The sequence below is a fragment of the Bison bison genome, unplaced genomic scaffold (assembly GCF_000754665.1).
Source record: "Bison bison bison isolate TAMUID 2011002044 unplaced genomic scaffold, Bison_UMD1.0 scf7180017864258, whole genome shotgun sequence".
Taxonomy (NCBI): Eukaryota; Metazoa; Chordata; class Mammalia; order Artiodactyla; family Bovidae; genus Bison; species Bison bison.
This window is the reverse complement of record NW_011494830.1, coordinates 2004824-2020822: the sequence shown is the minus strand read 5'-3', so window position 1 is coordinate 2020822 and position 15999 is coordinate 2004824. Positions and strand designations below refer to the sequence as shown.

General features: G+C 36.0%; 1 protein-coding gene across 2 annotated transcripts in view; it reads left to right on the top strand.

Moving 5' to 3' along the window:
* The window catches only part of EPHA3 (EPH receptor A3), a 412939-nt gene that overhangs the window by 265109 nt on the left and 131831 nt on the right, over nt 1–15999 (top strand). For both annotated transcript variants that reach the window (XM_010847913.1, XM_010847912.1), the window contains exons 4-5: nt 6418–6573; nt 7257–7592. In XM_010847913.1, the coding sequence (XP_010846215.1) occupies nt 6418–6573; nt 7257–7592 (492 nt within the window). The remainder of the gene's footprint in view (nt 1–6417; nt 6574–7256; nt 7593–15999) is intronic.

Here is a 15999-nt window from a genome sequence, read left to right as displayed (position 1 = left end):
TATATGTATACAGCTATGCGTATACAGCTATATGTATGTACTATATGTATACAGCTATATGCTAGCTAGATAGGCAATACGCTAGACACTGGGCATTTAAAATGAGTAGTAAATCACTCTTGTCTACATATTGCTCAGAGTCTAACATGGGAACAGATAATAAATTACTAAAGATGGAATTTCCAACTTATTTTAGAAGAGGAAGTGACCATCCCAATTACCTCATCAAAATTGGAGACACCTGGTTGGTAACTTTGAGATAATACCTATTGAAAAGAAAAGACTAGATTAAAACCTACATTTCCTCTTTCCCAGTCTAGTGGTCTTACTGAAAGATTGCTGAAAAGACCTTGAAGTGTTGGGATATAAAGGCATAAAATCAGGGAGTTTCTTGGTGAAAATAACTTAAAAATGTTGTGTTGCAAAGTGTCTTAGCACTTACACTCTAATTCTCAAGTGAGAAGACCTGTTTCTAAAACAATAGTGTCACGTGGAATTAATAGGTCTCCTTTTAAAGCCAGGATTGTGAATTTTATCACTGTGACTGGACACAATAGAGTGTCCAGGTCATCTTAGGAGATCAATACATGTTTGTTTTTAGAGTGTGAATAAATGAAATCCAAACATTATGTGAACAAGTCTGATTCCTGGTAAATCCATCATGATATCCAGTAGGATTTGAGGAGGTGCTACCTTCCATTTTTAATGATTAATTTAGTTTCATGGATCATCCTCCTTTGCTTCATCAAAGCCAAGGGTTCCTGCCCACAATTACCTAGTTCAAAAATTTCCATTACAACAAGGAGATCAAACATCTTTGGGACAGGAAAAAAAGAAGGTCAGCAGTTTGCCTCAACTTAAAAGATCTTACACTGTTTAATCACTCTTTGGTGTTTTACTACCCTGAGGCAGAAATCTATGAATAATTTTACCCATGTTTGCCTAACAAGAACATGCACTACTGGGTTATCTGAGGAAAAATGTAAATCAGGTTTCTGTCATTTTGGCAGCAGGCTTTGAATATGTGTATTTCCACTTCGGTTAAGTGTTACTTTAGTAGCTGGCCAACACAGAGAAGGCCTTAACTATACCACAGAAGTTTTTATTTTTTACTTTTTTAAATTTAAAACTTAAAGTTGGATAAATCTGAATTCATATTAATTTTTTACCATTAATTTACCATTAGTGTGTGTACTCTGTTCTTTGATGTTACATAATAAGTTGACCAAGATATCCTTTAAATAAGAAAGGTAAATAAAACACATTAACATATCTACTTTCTTCTTTCCACTTCTTATTTCTACGTGGTGGCTCAGTGGTAAGGAATCCACCTGCAATGCAATAGACACAGGTTCTTTCCTGGATTAGGAAGATCCCCTGGAGAAGGAAATGGCAACCCACTCCTGTATTCTTGCTTCGGAAATCCCATGGACAGAGGAGCCTAGCGAGCTACAGTCTGTGGGGTTGCAAAGAATCAGACAAAACTTAGTGACTAAACCACAACTATCACCACCACTTCTTACCTGGGTTTTATTTTTTTGAATACTGAACCTTCCAGTTTCTAAAGTAATACATAATGGGAGAAATGTGCACATCAATTTTACATTCAAGGAAGAGAAGGAGATACTTTTAAATTACTATCATTGTTTTCCCTACCATAAGCAAAGATAATAAAACATAAGTATTCATCCCCTTTAGAGGTCATTTCAAATTTTTCCATGAGGATTTAAGAATGAAGAAGGTTTGTTAGAAGGATTGGTATTCAAGCACAAGTTGATTTATTACAAGGGAGGGAAAAAGTTTGAAATAAGTATATTATATAAAGAATTTTCCCTTATATATTTAAAGATAATGGTTCTTACCAGTATAATAATTTTATTAGTGAACATAAACTTTTCAGTCACACTCTCAAATTTGCTGAACAACCTGAGTGAAGGATTTAGAGATTCTGTTTGTATCAAGAAAAGGAAAATTTAATTGTATGCCTCCCACATGTTGTGGATCACCATGTTCTTAAAGTTGGCAGTCAACATCTGCCCTTTCATCAAAAGCACAATTGCTCATCTGCCCATAGTAATGTTACACTTCAATTAGATAGAAAATCCTGGAGAACAAGAGAACATCAGCCTTTCTGAAATGAGGTCTTACTAACACTATATGACAAAAGACTTGCACTTGTTTAACTAAATGTTTTACATTATATTTTTTAGATGACTGTTCTCCAATGTCATACCACCAAGCCTAAATTGATCAGAAAATAATTTGCTTTAATGAATGATTTACATAAAATTAAAAGCAGATTTCTCTTGCTTGTTCAGACTATCATTGAATTTCTTTTATATTTTGGGCATGCTATTATTTCTGTTTGTGCTTCATTTGTTTATTCTGTAAAACAAGATTAATATCTACCTTGATTATTTCAATAGAAATGTTGTGTGATTCAATTGAGATGGTACATTTGAAAGTTCTTCATAAAGAGAAAAAGTGTCTACATTTAGGTTGTTACTGTAGAACCTATCTTTGTACTCAGGATAGAGTTATCATTCAATGAATACCTGTAAATAGATGATTAAGTCCTATCACCTATTAAATCCAGATAGCTACCAAGTTCCTGAAGATGCAGAGTAGAGTCTGTTCCTTACTGTACCACCAAATATCCTGGATTTTCAGATGTAAAACACAGAGACTGACCATTGTGCTTTCTTAGGATCTTTTTAGTTCCATTAAGCTATGATTCCAGAGAAGGCAATGGCACCCTACTCCAGTACTCTTGCCTGGAAAATCCCATGGAAGGAGGAGCCTGGTAGGCTGCAGTCCATGGGGTCGTTAAGAATCAGACATGACTGAGCGACTTCATTTTCACTTTTCACTTTCATGCATTGGAGAAGGAAATGGCAACCCACTCCAGTGAGGGTTGGGGGAGCCTGGTGGGCTGCCATCCATGGGGTCACACAGAGTGGGACATGACCGAAGCAACTTAGCAGCAGTAGTAGCAAGCTATGATTCTGTGTAATTAATACATCTCAACTGAATTCTCTTTGTCTTTTTTATCATTTACAAATGCTTTCTGCTGCAAGAAAAAGAAAACTTGACCATAGTGACAACAAACAGGGTGTTACTTTTCAGACATTATAAGAAATCTTGAATTGGTGCTTGCTTGGTCGGCAAAAGCAGTGTATACATCTCCCTAAGTTTCTTGGCCTATAACTTAGTGTCTACTGTAACCATTATGCCCGTAATCAAAATTAGAATAATGTAGATTGAGTGGTTTCAGTGTATCTGAATCATCTTGCTAGAAAAGAAACTGAAAATTTCTTTAGATTTCTGTTTGTATCTCTTTAGCCATCTCTTTGGCCATAACTTTGGCCATCCACTCCAATTTGCAATGAAATCTGAGTTAGGGAGTACTTGGCAGAATGCAGTTCTGAACAAAATCAGGATTCTATTTACAAGCAGAAAAAGAATCGGGATACTGAGTACCTAACCAACAGTGCCCACCATGTTCCTCTACTTAAGAGTTTATCTTTTCATGTTGATCCATTTGTGTATTTAATCATGCTACTTATAGACCAACTCCTACTGTCTTTTCATAATCTTTCTCAAATAGGATTTCTCCTGTGTATTTCTTCCAACAGCTCAATCAGAATGAAATACTTGCTCCAGGTGGCCTGTGTTCTGTAAATGTCTGTTACCTGCGTTCACATAGCAAAGGCATTTTGGGATGGACAAAATTAGGGATATTAATATCTTCAAGACTAAGAAGGAGCCTGAACAAAAGTTGATGACTGACAGATATTTATTGAACTGCATTGGCTCAGATGGTAAAGCATCTACCTGCAATTCAGGAGTCCTAGGTTTCATCCCTGGGGTGGGAATATCCCCTGGACAAAGGAATGGCACCCCAGTCCAGGATTCTTGCCTGGAGAATTCCATGGACAGAGGAACCAGGTGGGTTACAGTCCATGGGATCACAAAGTGTCAGACGTGACTGAGCAACTAACACATATTACCTACCCTACTTTTACTGTTCTCATCTCCAAGGTTATTATTTACTCAAAATTAGATCAAGTCTGGTTATTAGCTCAAGTTATATTCTTAACTTTCAGGCTTAATAACTAGCTATTTCAATACTACCAGAAATTCTGTGTTGTGGTGCTATAGCTAACAAGTGATTATATGACTGTCTTGTCTTTTCTTTAAGTATCATATACATAGCCATTTATAATATTAACAAAAAATGATTGAGTGTTTAGTGAATACCTTTATGCTAAATGTTGTAAAAATCATAAAAGACTCAAACAAAAACAAAGAGATAAATTTACAAGCAAACAAAATAACAAAGTACCTTGGAACACTGCAACTTAATCTTTTAGAGACTCAGCAATGCCCTCTTGCAAATTAAAAGGCACTCAGTGATGAGCTAAATTGAAACCAGAAGTTAAATGCATAATTTGTTTAGACTTTGTATCATTTCCCCCTGAGGCAATATGACACGGGATATGCGGGGACCTTCCTAATCAGTGTTTAAGGACAATGTTCGAAGTTTAAAATCCTAATCTAAGTTTGGTTAAGGCTTCTTTTGTGGTTCAGCTGGTAAAGAATCTGCCTGCAATGTGGGAGACCTGGGTTTGATCCCTGGGTTGGGAAGATCCCCTGGAGAAGGGAAAGGCTACCCACTCCAGTATTCTGGCCTGGAGAATCCCATGGACTGTATAGTCCATGGGATAGCAAAGGGTTGGACACAACTGAGCAACTTTCACTTCACATACTCAAGTTTGGTTAGGGTAATAGAATTTGAGTGGCTCTCAATATAGAACCAAAAGTTATTCAATTTAATGTAATATGATCCTAGAGCAGCCATTCTTAGTAGGAATTTGAAATCAGTAACACTAGATTAATGATTACTGTCATTTTGTTGTTTGTTGTTTAATTGGTAAGTCATGTCTGACCCCATGGACTGTAGCCGGCCAGGCTCCTCTGTCCATGGGATTCTCCAAGCAAGAATACTGGAGTAGGTTGCCATTTCCTCTCCAGGGGATTTTCTCTACCCAAGGACTATTATTTTAAGCTAATCTAATTTTTTGCCTTGTCAATGTATTTTCCTCAGCAGTGCTATCTCCCAAGAAGTGTTCAATAGGAAGATACACTATTATACAGTGTGTTATCTTTCGATATGCATTTAGTGATTATAAAACTTAAGATTTATTCTTACAGGTTTTATTTAAATGTAAATAACCTCTTATTCACAATATAAAGTTGATATTAACAATTTGGAATTCAATCATAATGATAGTCTATAGGGTCTATTCTCTAAGTGCTTTAAGCCATCAAATCTCAGTGTAGCTTTGAAATTGAGTTTTAGAGACTTAAGAAATTACTGGCTTCCAAAGATAATCTAGAAGAAATTAAAGCTAAAGATCCTGAATTTCTTATTCAAAGAAATGTCAAGGATTTTTGTTAGGATTTTCGCTATGATTTCAGTTCTCACTGTAATTATGAAAATGGACCAAATGAAACAGTACATTTTAAATTTTATATCAGATTAAATGAAAATACTATAATGGAGACATTTCTGTAAAAGTTGTAAATAGATGGTGAATTCTAAATGGGCAGCTGAAATCAATATCTGGTAACCAATTCATTGAACTAAAAAAAAAAAGAAAGAAAGAAAGACACATCATTCAGAGATACTACCAGGAAGAAAGATAACATGATTATTTTAAAAAGCTTTAATCTAGTAAATACTCACATGTATATTAGTTTAAATAGAAATTATACCTCTCTATGTATTTGAGATACAAATAAGGAAATATATTAAAATCTTTATCTTAAGCCATTACCAGAGAAGTTAAGGAATGACACTGTCAAGAGAGAACAAAAATGTCATTGCTCAGGAGATCCATATATAAAGAACCTTAAAATATAGACAAGCCATGATTTCTTCCTTCAGTTTACAATTCATGAGAAGAAAATTGTTTACACATAAACTGATTAGAAAACAAGTGGATATGTAATGCAGTGCTAGCTGCAGAGCAGAGACTGTGCACATTGCATCATGTTTAAAAAGGAAATGGCTGCATGATGACATGGCTTTGCTTTATTTTCTCCACAAATGGTCCAATGCCAAGTAAAGCTGTGAAAACATGAACTGGAAATTTCATCACACTCTAGTGCCAAAATAATCTAACTCTTGTGGGTTTTTTTCCCCCCCTTAACACTTGGTGCAAATACAAACATATACATGGAGAAACTATATTGGGCCACATTATTTGCTTCTGTGATTTCTGGGAGGAAAAAAAAAAAGGATTTTATTCATGATAAATGCATGCCCTAGCCTCCTGAAATCTGTTTGATGTATTTTCAAGGATACACTTTCCAATTTATCACAGAATTTTAAAAGATTCATTTTGTTTGTAGCTTGTCAACCAGGTTTCTACAAGGCTTCAGATGGTAATATGAAGTGTGCTAAGTGTCCACCTCACAGTTCTACTCACGAAGACGGTTCAGTGAACTGCAGGTGTGAAAATAATTACTTCCGAGCAGACAAAGACCCTCCATCCATGGCTTGTACCCGTGAGTAGTTTTGCTGCAACCCATGCCTCCATGTTTGCTTTATTTACTTTTTTCTTCTTGTTATTGTATTTTTTGTTTTTAGCATTTGGCCCATTTCCTTCTGTTATCCATGTGCAAATTAAAAGCTTTCTCTGCTTCACTCTCCATGCTTGGCTCACCACAAATGCAACATTTATCACACAGAATGAATTCGTTTTTAAATCACTTCCTACAACAGGACCCCTAGAAAGAAAAAAAAAATCTATATCTTGTTTTAGATCTTGCATTATTTTGACAGGGTAAGGGAGGTTATAGGCATGGGATTTGTGTTTTTACTTTTCTATTCCCTCTTGTTATATGTTGGTCATAGGTCACAGGGAAAAAGAACTAAGATTTATAAAACTAATACTAAGGTTTTCATAACTATTCACAAGGGCATTGAATTTAGTGGTAGATTCCTTCCTTGGACTTTGTGAATGCATCTTCAACCTAGAGTCCAAACTCCCCCATTCATAGACTGGGGAGGACAGTCCTCTGGAATCCATGTGTCTATAATCTCCTGGATCCTCTAAGGACGAATTAAAAGTATAAAATAAAAGACAAGATGGTTATTTACCTCTTTCAGTTCCATTGTAAATTATCTATTTCCCTTGTAGTAGAAAACCAATGTGAGGCTCATTAATCTTTGTTGAACTACTTTGCAGGACCTCCGTCTGCACCGAGAAATGTGATATCTAATATAAACGAGACCTCGGTTATCCTGGACTGGAGTTGGCCCCTGGACACAGGAGGCCGGAAAGATGTTACCTTCAACATCATATGCAAAAAATGTGGGTGGAATGTCAAACAGTGTGAGCCGTGCAGTCCAAATGTCCGCTTCCTCCCTCGGCAGTTTGGGCTCACCAACACCACGGTAACAGTGACAGACCTCCTGGCACACACTAACTACACCTTTGAGATCGATGCCGTTAATGGGGTGTCGGAGCTGAGCTCACCACCCAGACAGTTTGCTGCAGTCAGCATCACAACTAACCAGGCTGGTGAGTACATGCTGGGTGCTCCCTCTTTTGCCATCTCAGAGCCAAGTAACAGTTTCAACAGAAAAGAGTGGAAGAAAGGGCAGGCGAAAAAAAAATGTGAAAAGGATATTCTCTTCTATCACTTTTGGACAGTTATGGTACATTAACTAGCTCAATTTCATTCTTCAAAGTGAAAATAAATCACATTTGTTAGATAATTTTAAACTAGTATAATCCACCGCTTAACACTTTGAAAGCTTTTTAAATATTTGGGGCTCTGGAGATAGTACTTGTGTGGCTCCTTGCAACATTTCCATATTTTCAAGAATTAAACAGAACATTGGCTCAAGCTTGGAAAAGCATATACAGGATATTTATAGCTATAAATATCTTTACCTTAGTTATAATTTTATCAGATCTGTGTATAGTTGATCAGTTATTTTATGCTTCCCAGAATCTCTGAGTAGTATAGCTCAGACAGTTAAAACTCTCTGATTAATTAAAAAGAAGAAAATATATTCATTTTATTTAATAGGCACAATTTGTATCTTAAAATTAAAAATATGGAATTTGAGGAGAAACTTTTAAAAAGAGATCTTGCTGGAAAACAGTTTTAATCACTGATATAAAAAATTTCCAGGTATACATTTTCTTGGTGATTTCACCAACTATATTTTCCTCTGACATTCTTTTCCTAATCAAAAAGAAAAGCTATACTGCCCGATCGTAAGCAAAAGGCCTTTAATGTAGAATGGAAAAATTAAGCACACAGAGGTCTCACTTTTTCCTTACATTCACAACATTTCTCTTTTATTTACAGTTAGTAAATCTTGTAAATTTACTCTTAATCTTCGATCACTCTTTAAATCTTTGATCACTTTTTAAATCTTCTTTTTGTGATTTTATTTATTATGTTTTTTTTTAACAGTTTGGTGTCCAGAACTGTTGATGGGGTTTTAGTTGCGATTCTCTGAAACATATAGAAGAGATACACTTTGTAGAGTATACAGAGACTTACCAGTGATATCCCTTTAAAATAAGGCAATCGTTTTTCAAAGATAATAACTAGGATGAATGAATAAAATGAAATCAACAAAGCTTGTGCAAAATTAAGCTGATAGATATTTATCGTGCATAACTGTTGCTATAAGATAGCATAATTAGAGATACATTTCAAGCAATTCAATTCAGAGGTATTATTGTATAATTTTTATGCAAACAAAGAAACACCAGAGCCAAAAAGGGGGAAAAGGAAGAAAAAGGGTGGCACTCTGATGATGCTTCAACCGGAACTACAGACCCTCATGTCTGCTCCCAGGGGCGCTCCCCCTGAGCTGGAAGTTAGGACTGGATGTAAACTCAGCTTCTTTCCTGCATTTGGTTTAAATTATGAAAGTCCCCCAGCTCTCAAGAAAGATTTGTTCTTTGCTTTGAAGATATGAATACTGAATGTCAGAAGGAAAGGGAAAGGAAAGATGACTACATTTTATCAGCTAGAAGAGGTCTTAGAGCAGCCAGATAACTAGCCGGGGAACTCATCACTTTCTTTCACTTGTCTGACTCAGGGAATTTAGTTAAACTACCAAAGTACAAAAGTAGTATATCATCAGGATTAATATCCAGCAAGTATGCACGAGTATGATTTTGCTGGTGGGTAAAATTGTGTACTTATTTCCACACTGGTTAAAAGCAAGTACAGTTACATCTGTAGGTGAGCATAGAAATGTACTGTACTTGTTAATTCCTCAAGTACCCTGAGAAGGCCCCTAAACCCAATATATAAGGTCCCCCTTTTATTCCCCCATAATCTAGCAATGAAGGGATAAATCTTGGCATTAGAGGCATTTCTATATCAGTACCTCAGTCCCCCTTCTTTCTCTCCCTTAATGCAGCAACCAAAATGATAAATCCTTGCATCACAGGGGTCTTTAGATCCCCGTGCTGGAACTCTTCCAACTTGAAGGCTCCATGTCCCTGCCATGCCAGTTGATAGGTGTTCTGAATATAACCCTTGGCAGAGTCCATGCTTAAATGTGTCTCTTTCTGATTCTAAACCCCTCTTTTGTTCCCACATTTTTTCTGTTCTCCTATATTGATGGAATTCTTATAATACTATTTGTCTCGTGGTGATAAATAAAGTTTATTTGTGGAAAAGATATGACTTTTTAGTGAAGTACACTTAATCATTATTTTAATCTTCCTTACTGAATCTGTAATCTCTCCCACTAGAACATAGATCTCAGATCAAGCAACATATGCTCTTGTTTAGCTTCAGTTAATGATATTTAAACTTTGTAACTAATAATATTTAAAGACTGTAACTTAAGTTTATTTAACTGTCTTCCATGAGAGAAAAAAAAAAAAAATATGAGTAATGTTGTTGCTATGTATCACATGATTACAGCTTCTCATATTCAATGAATGCAGGAATTTTAAGAAATTATAATTATGTGGCAAATGGCTTTCCTGAATCCCATATTTTACTCTGATTTACTACCTTGTTTAAAATAGGAGCATCAATCTGCGTTATAATTATCTCCCAAGTCAAACAGAAATGTATAAAAACAAGCAAGCTCTCCTTGCTTCCTATCTTATCATTGACCTCTGGCTTCCTGACAATGCGTTTATCAGGAAACGAATAGTTCCAGATATATACAGTGAATGAATCTAGGTAAAGTGGCAACCAAGGGAAGACCAAGACTTTAAAAAATAAATGGGGTTGATACTTTGGCCCTCCCAGTTACAAATCACTGGGTAAGACAAAGATTCAACAGGAATGATATCAGTTACTTTTCCTAACCCCACTCTCATTTTTCAGAAAAATCACAAATATGTCTACAATATGTACCATGAGGCATTTTGTATATTTATTTCAGGGAGTCTGTGTCATTTTTGTGCCTGGGGAAGAAGAGGTCTTTGTTCCATCTTTAAATCCCTACGGTGAGATATATAAGCAAGATTAGAAGCAATGCCAGTTCTCCAGAGTGTTTCATTGTTTTGCTTTATTTTTGCTCTTGTGAAGGTTAATGGACTTGTAGCCTTGAGAAATGAGCTCCCTAACTCTAGAAAGATATGGCTATGACAGCTATGATGTCTGGTGTTTAAATTCCTCCTATCCTCTCTATCTCTGACATGGCTATAAAGGGGAAACATGAATGTGTCCCTTTTAATTTAGTTTGTGAGATTGAATTTGTTGATTTTTCTCTTGATTACATTGTAAATGCCACGTGATGACCACACGATAAGGCACCTTCTAAATTGTAGAGGATTATGTTGTAAATTTGGATGTTAGTTCCCAGCTCTTAATACTTTCACAAAGTATGTCAGTGAGATAAAAAGCGTGGTCTCTACATAAAGATTATATCCGTGAATCCATCACTCAAACACATACAGAAAGAACTGCAGATTGCAGAACAAAAACCTGTAAAGTTATATCTTGGGGTAAAATGCTACTTCTTGTTTACTTCTTTGAATGAGTATATTTACCTTTCAGTTCTGGAAAAGTCATTCTACTAGTGGAATATTTGTCTGTTTATTCTCAACTTGCATCATAGAACCTGCCCGTTCCCCACTATCCTATAGCATGTAACAATCTCAGACAAGAAGAGGGGACACTAAAGAGAATATACTGGCTTTCAAGTTTTGAGATCCACCTTACCCCCGTTTTGTAAAAACTGAGATCCAAGGAGCTTTTTCAATTTTTTAATCAAGTTGTCAAACTTCTACTTAAGGCTCCCAAATCCAACTCCAGTTTCAACTTCATTCTCATGTTCTTTCTGTCATTCTATAATTCATGCCATATAGCTACAAAAAGAAATGCTGTCTTTGAGACAGAGGGGGACTTTCCTAGGAAAATCTGCCATAACCTGTGCCACCTACAATAAACTTAGTCTTTGCTTCTCAGTCATTTATCACAGAGTTTTCCAGGGGTATTATGCAACAGATCTTCTTTATCATCTCCACTCTTCCCCAAATTTAATCTTATCCCTCACTCCCTCATTCTACACAGATGATTTTCCCTCTGAATCATTGTGATTTATAGCAAGAAATATATATTTGGTCTTGGTCCCAACTTGTGGCACAGAACTCCTAAAACTCAGGGAATTTCCTAAATGATAAGAGCAATAAAGGGTATTTTGTTATACATTAAAAACCCCTTTCAGTCATAGTTGAGTTTACCTTAATAAGGTGAAGTTTGGAAGTTCACTTTGGAAAGCCCCTAAGGATGGTGGCTATTTGCCGGGGGAACTGACCATGTGATTAGAGAATTGGAACTTTTAGCCACTCCACTCCTCAACTTTGTCTCTGAGGAGGGTGGAGAGTCTTGTTGTTGTTGTTAAGTTGCTAGGTCATGTCCAACTCTTTGGACTGTCACATTTTATGAATTGTAACATGCTGGGCTCCTCTGTCCTCCACCATCTCCCGGAGTTTGTTCAAATTCATATCCATTGAGTCGGTGATGCTACCTAACCATCTCATCCTCTTTTTTCTCTGTTAATGGGACTGCCATTTTCCTCAGTTTACCAGTTTCTAACACTTTTTCAAGTGTCATCTTTGGTTCATCTTCTACATTTAACATTTAAGAAGTACTCACATGCTACTGATTTTTCCTTTGAATTGTTTTGGGTATTCATACTCCACATTTAGTGTAAGATTTTAAGGTTCTTGGTCATAATGTTTATAAATAAACAATACCATGAAATATAATAGTCCTCCTTTAATTATTTTGAGATTCCAAAATAAAAGGGAATTTGACCTAACTATGTTAATTTAAATCAGAATATCATGTTGCTCAGCAACCTCTTTCCACTGAGCAATTTGTAAAAAGGGTTAATGGATCACCCAGTATATTTCAATGCAGAAGATACTATATAACGAAATGAGTTAAGAAGTGGTGATTAAAGGATTTTAGGAAAACTTTGGAGAAAACAATTTAGATGTACTTTGAAAAATAGAAATAAATCAAATAAAGGTCACGTATATATATATATATTGGAATTGAGTTTCCTGGGTAGTAGGACGTCTAGACTGAGACAAGGAGATGGATCTTGTTAAAGGATAAAAGGATATCAGGTTGAACATGCAATGAAGGCCCAGCAACTGGTAGTAGGTAGTGAGATAGTGAATGGAAACATATTAAAATTGAAGAGTAACCTCATTCAGTCTGTTTTAAGAAGCTTAATTTTAACAAGAGCAGGGAATATTGTCAATAAATATAATTCTTCACATGTGAATGCCTGAATTATAGTGAAAGAATTACATCATTGGATTTAAATGAGTATTTGTATTATCTGCAATTATAATTCTGAAATATAAAGTGGCATTTAAAAATTTCTTGCCCTACATTCCACCAAAAAAAAAAAAAAAGTTTTAGGAATCCTTGGTCTTTTCCTATTTAGATTCTTGATTGAAGATTGTTGACATTAAAGTACCATAAGTCTTGGAATTTTTTGCTTGCAGTCATACAATTGACTAGACTTGTCATGAGGCTGAAGTAAATGCCATTGTGTTTCACTCCGTTTACAACAGTTGAAAAATATCTTCCTCCACTCCCTGGGTCCTGGTATCACTCCAGTATTTTCTTTTTCAACATATCCCTAAACTTTGAATTTTTTGTTCTAGGCATGCATTTTTTAATGTTTTTTCTAGTTCCATTTACATTTTTTTTTTCCTCTGTGAAGATTATCTTGACTCCTGTACTTCCCTGGAGTAAATGGACTTGTCTCTCCTCTTCCAATTTATCCTACTAGAGTTCTATATATGAGTATATATATATATATAATATTAAAAAACATATATGTGTGTGTATAGTTTTATCATAAAATTCAATTTGTTCACATGTATGAAAGTCTTGCAAATAGTACCAATGTACATAGTATGTGTATATACTTTAAGCCAGGGTTTCCCAATCCCGGGGTCATGGACTGGTACTGGTACAGCCTGTTAGGAACCAGGCTGCACGGTAGGAGGTAAGCAAAGACAAGTGAGCTGAGCTTCATCTGTATTTATATGGAGCTCTGCATTACTCTCATTACTGCCTGAGCTCAGGAAAACAAGCTCAGGGTTTCCCCTGATGCTGCATTATGGTGAGCTATATAATTATTTCATTACATATCACAAAGAAATAACAATAGAAATAAAGTGCACAATAAGCAGAATCCTCTTGGATCATCCAGTAACCATCCCACCCCACTCTGTCCATGGAAAAACTGTTTTCCAGGAAACTGGTTTCTGGTGCCAAAAAGGTTGGGAATCAGTACCTTAAGCCAGATTTCCTAAAAATTAATATTTTACTATATTTGCTCTATCATACTCTCCCCCATCACCTTCTGTGTAAGTAGATACTTATTTCTAAACCACTTGAGGGTAGATTGCAGATATCATGCCCCTTTACTCCTAAATACGTCACTGTGAACTTCCTAAAGTAAAACCTCAATAAATTTGTCAAAATCAAGACATTCACATCCATCCATATCATGATCTTATCTGCAGATATTAATCAATTTTTGTCAGTTCTTCCATGATGTCCCTTTGGCAAAAATAAACTGATGTTTTGTTTACCTTCAGCTTCTATCTATAACATAAGAACTTTCTTATCTACAGTAATGAATAAATTAGCCATTTTCTGTAAATTAAGCCAGATACAAAAATAAGAAGGGAAAAGGAATCAATAGTTATGGTAGGACTTTTTCAGGTGCTTGATATCTCTCTAGGAGTTTCATCGCTGCCACCCCAGTGAAAAATGACTGGTAAACAATATTATTAAAAAACAGAAGGCTTGACTTAATTTTATTTAGATTTCCTGTTGAAGGACCATTACTTTATGCAAAGATGGGTAGCATCTAAGAAACTTCCTGATATAAGGAAAACATTCTTAGCCTTGGCTCTAACCAGTATAGCCTCTATCATCCACTTAATGTGCTTAATCGCTCAGTTCAGTTCAGTCATTCAATCGTGTCTGAATCTTTGCAACCCCATGGACTGCAGCACGCCAGGACTTCCTGGCCATCACCAACTCCTACAGTTTACTCAAACTCATGTCCATCGAGTCAGTGATACCATCCAACTATCTTACCCTCTGTCATCCACTTCACCTCCTGCCTTCAATCTTTCCCAGAATCAGGGTCTTTTCCAATCGGTCAGTTCTTCTCATCAGGTGGCCAAAATATTGGAGTTTCAAGTTTCAGCATCAGTCCTTCCAATGAACATTCAGGGCTGATTGCCTTTAGAATGGACTGGTTTGATCTCCTTGCAGTCCAAGGGACTCTCAAGAGTCTTCAATACCACGCTTCAAAAGCATCAATTCTTTGGCGCTCAGCTTTCTTTATAGTCCCAACTCTCACATCCATACATGACTACTAGAAAAACCATAGCTTTGACTGGATGGATATTTGCTGGCAAAGTAATGTCTCTGCTTTTTAATATGCTGTCTAGGTTGGTCATAACTTTTCTTTCAAGAGCAAGTGTCTTAATTTCATGGCTGCAGTCACCATCTGCAGTGGTGATTTTGGAGCCCCAAAATATAAAGCCTGTCACTGTTTCCACTGTTTCCCCATCTATTTGCCATGGAATGATGGGACCAGATGCCATGATCTTAGTTTTCTAAATGTTGAGTTTTAAGCCAACTTTCTCACTCTCCTCTTTCACTTTCATCAAAAGGCTCTTTAGTTCTTCTTTGCTTTCTGCCATAAGTGTCGTGTCATCTGCATATCTGAGGTCGCTCTGTCAGGTCCAACTCTTTGCCATGCCAGGGCCTGTAGCTTGTCAGACTCCTTTGTCCATGAGGATTTTCCAGACAAGAATATTAGAGTGGAATTCCATTTCCTTCTCCAGGGGATCTTGCCAAACTAGGGATCAAACCTAGGTCTCCTGCATTGCAGGCAGATTCTTTACTATCTAAGCCACCAGGGAAGCCCACTTAATGATCAAAGGCAAATGTCTTTTTTTTTTTTTCCAGTTAAAAATTACTATCCATCATATAAAGGGATTGAACTGGAAATCCACTCATAAATTTTCTGTTTTATTTACTTTTTGTGATTCTAGGACTATAGTTTAGAACTTTGTTACTGGTACAATTTAAATCAGCCAATACATTTCTTAACCTTTAAGCACACATATCAGCTTACTTCCTCTAAAGGTCTTTAAAGCTTACTAGCTTATATGTTTGTTACCTGCTATTTCACAGAACAAGGTAACAGCATCTATGAATAGGAGAAAGAGTTTAATATATCTTGAATAAATAATGCACATTTCAAAAATGAGCACTTTGGCTACATTTAGAAGCTAGTCAAATTTTTATTTGTTGATAAAGCAGATATTTTAAAATCTTCTTTATTCTGGAGTTTATTTCCTCTGTCCACGTTGTTGTTCCTTTGGGATTTAGAAGAAGCATTTATAGATATGACAGAGGAATATCTCGTGTCAAAGA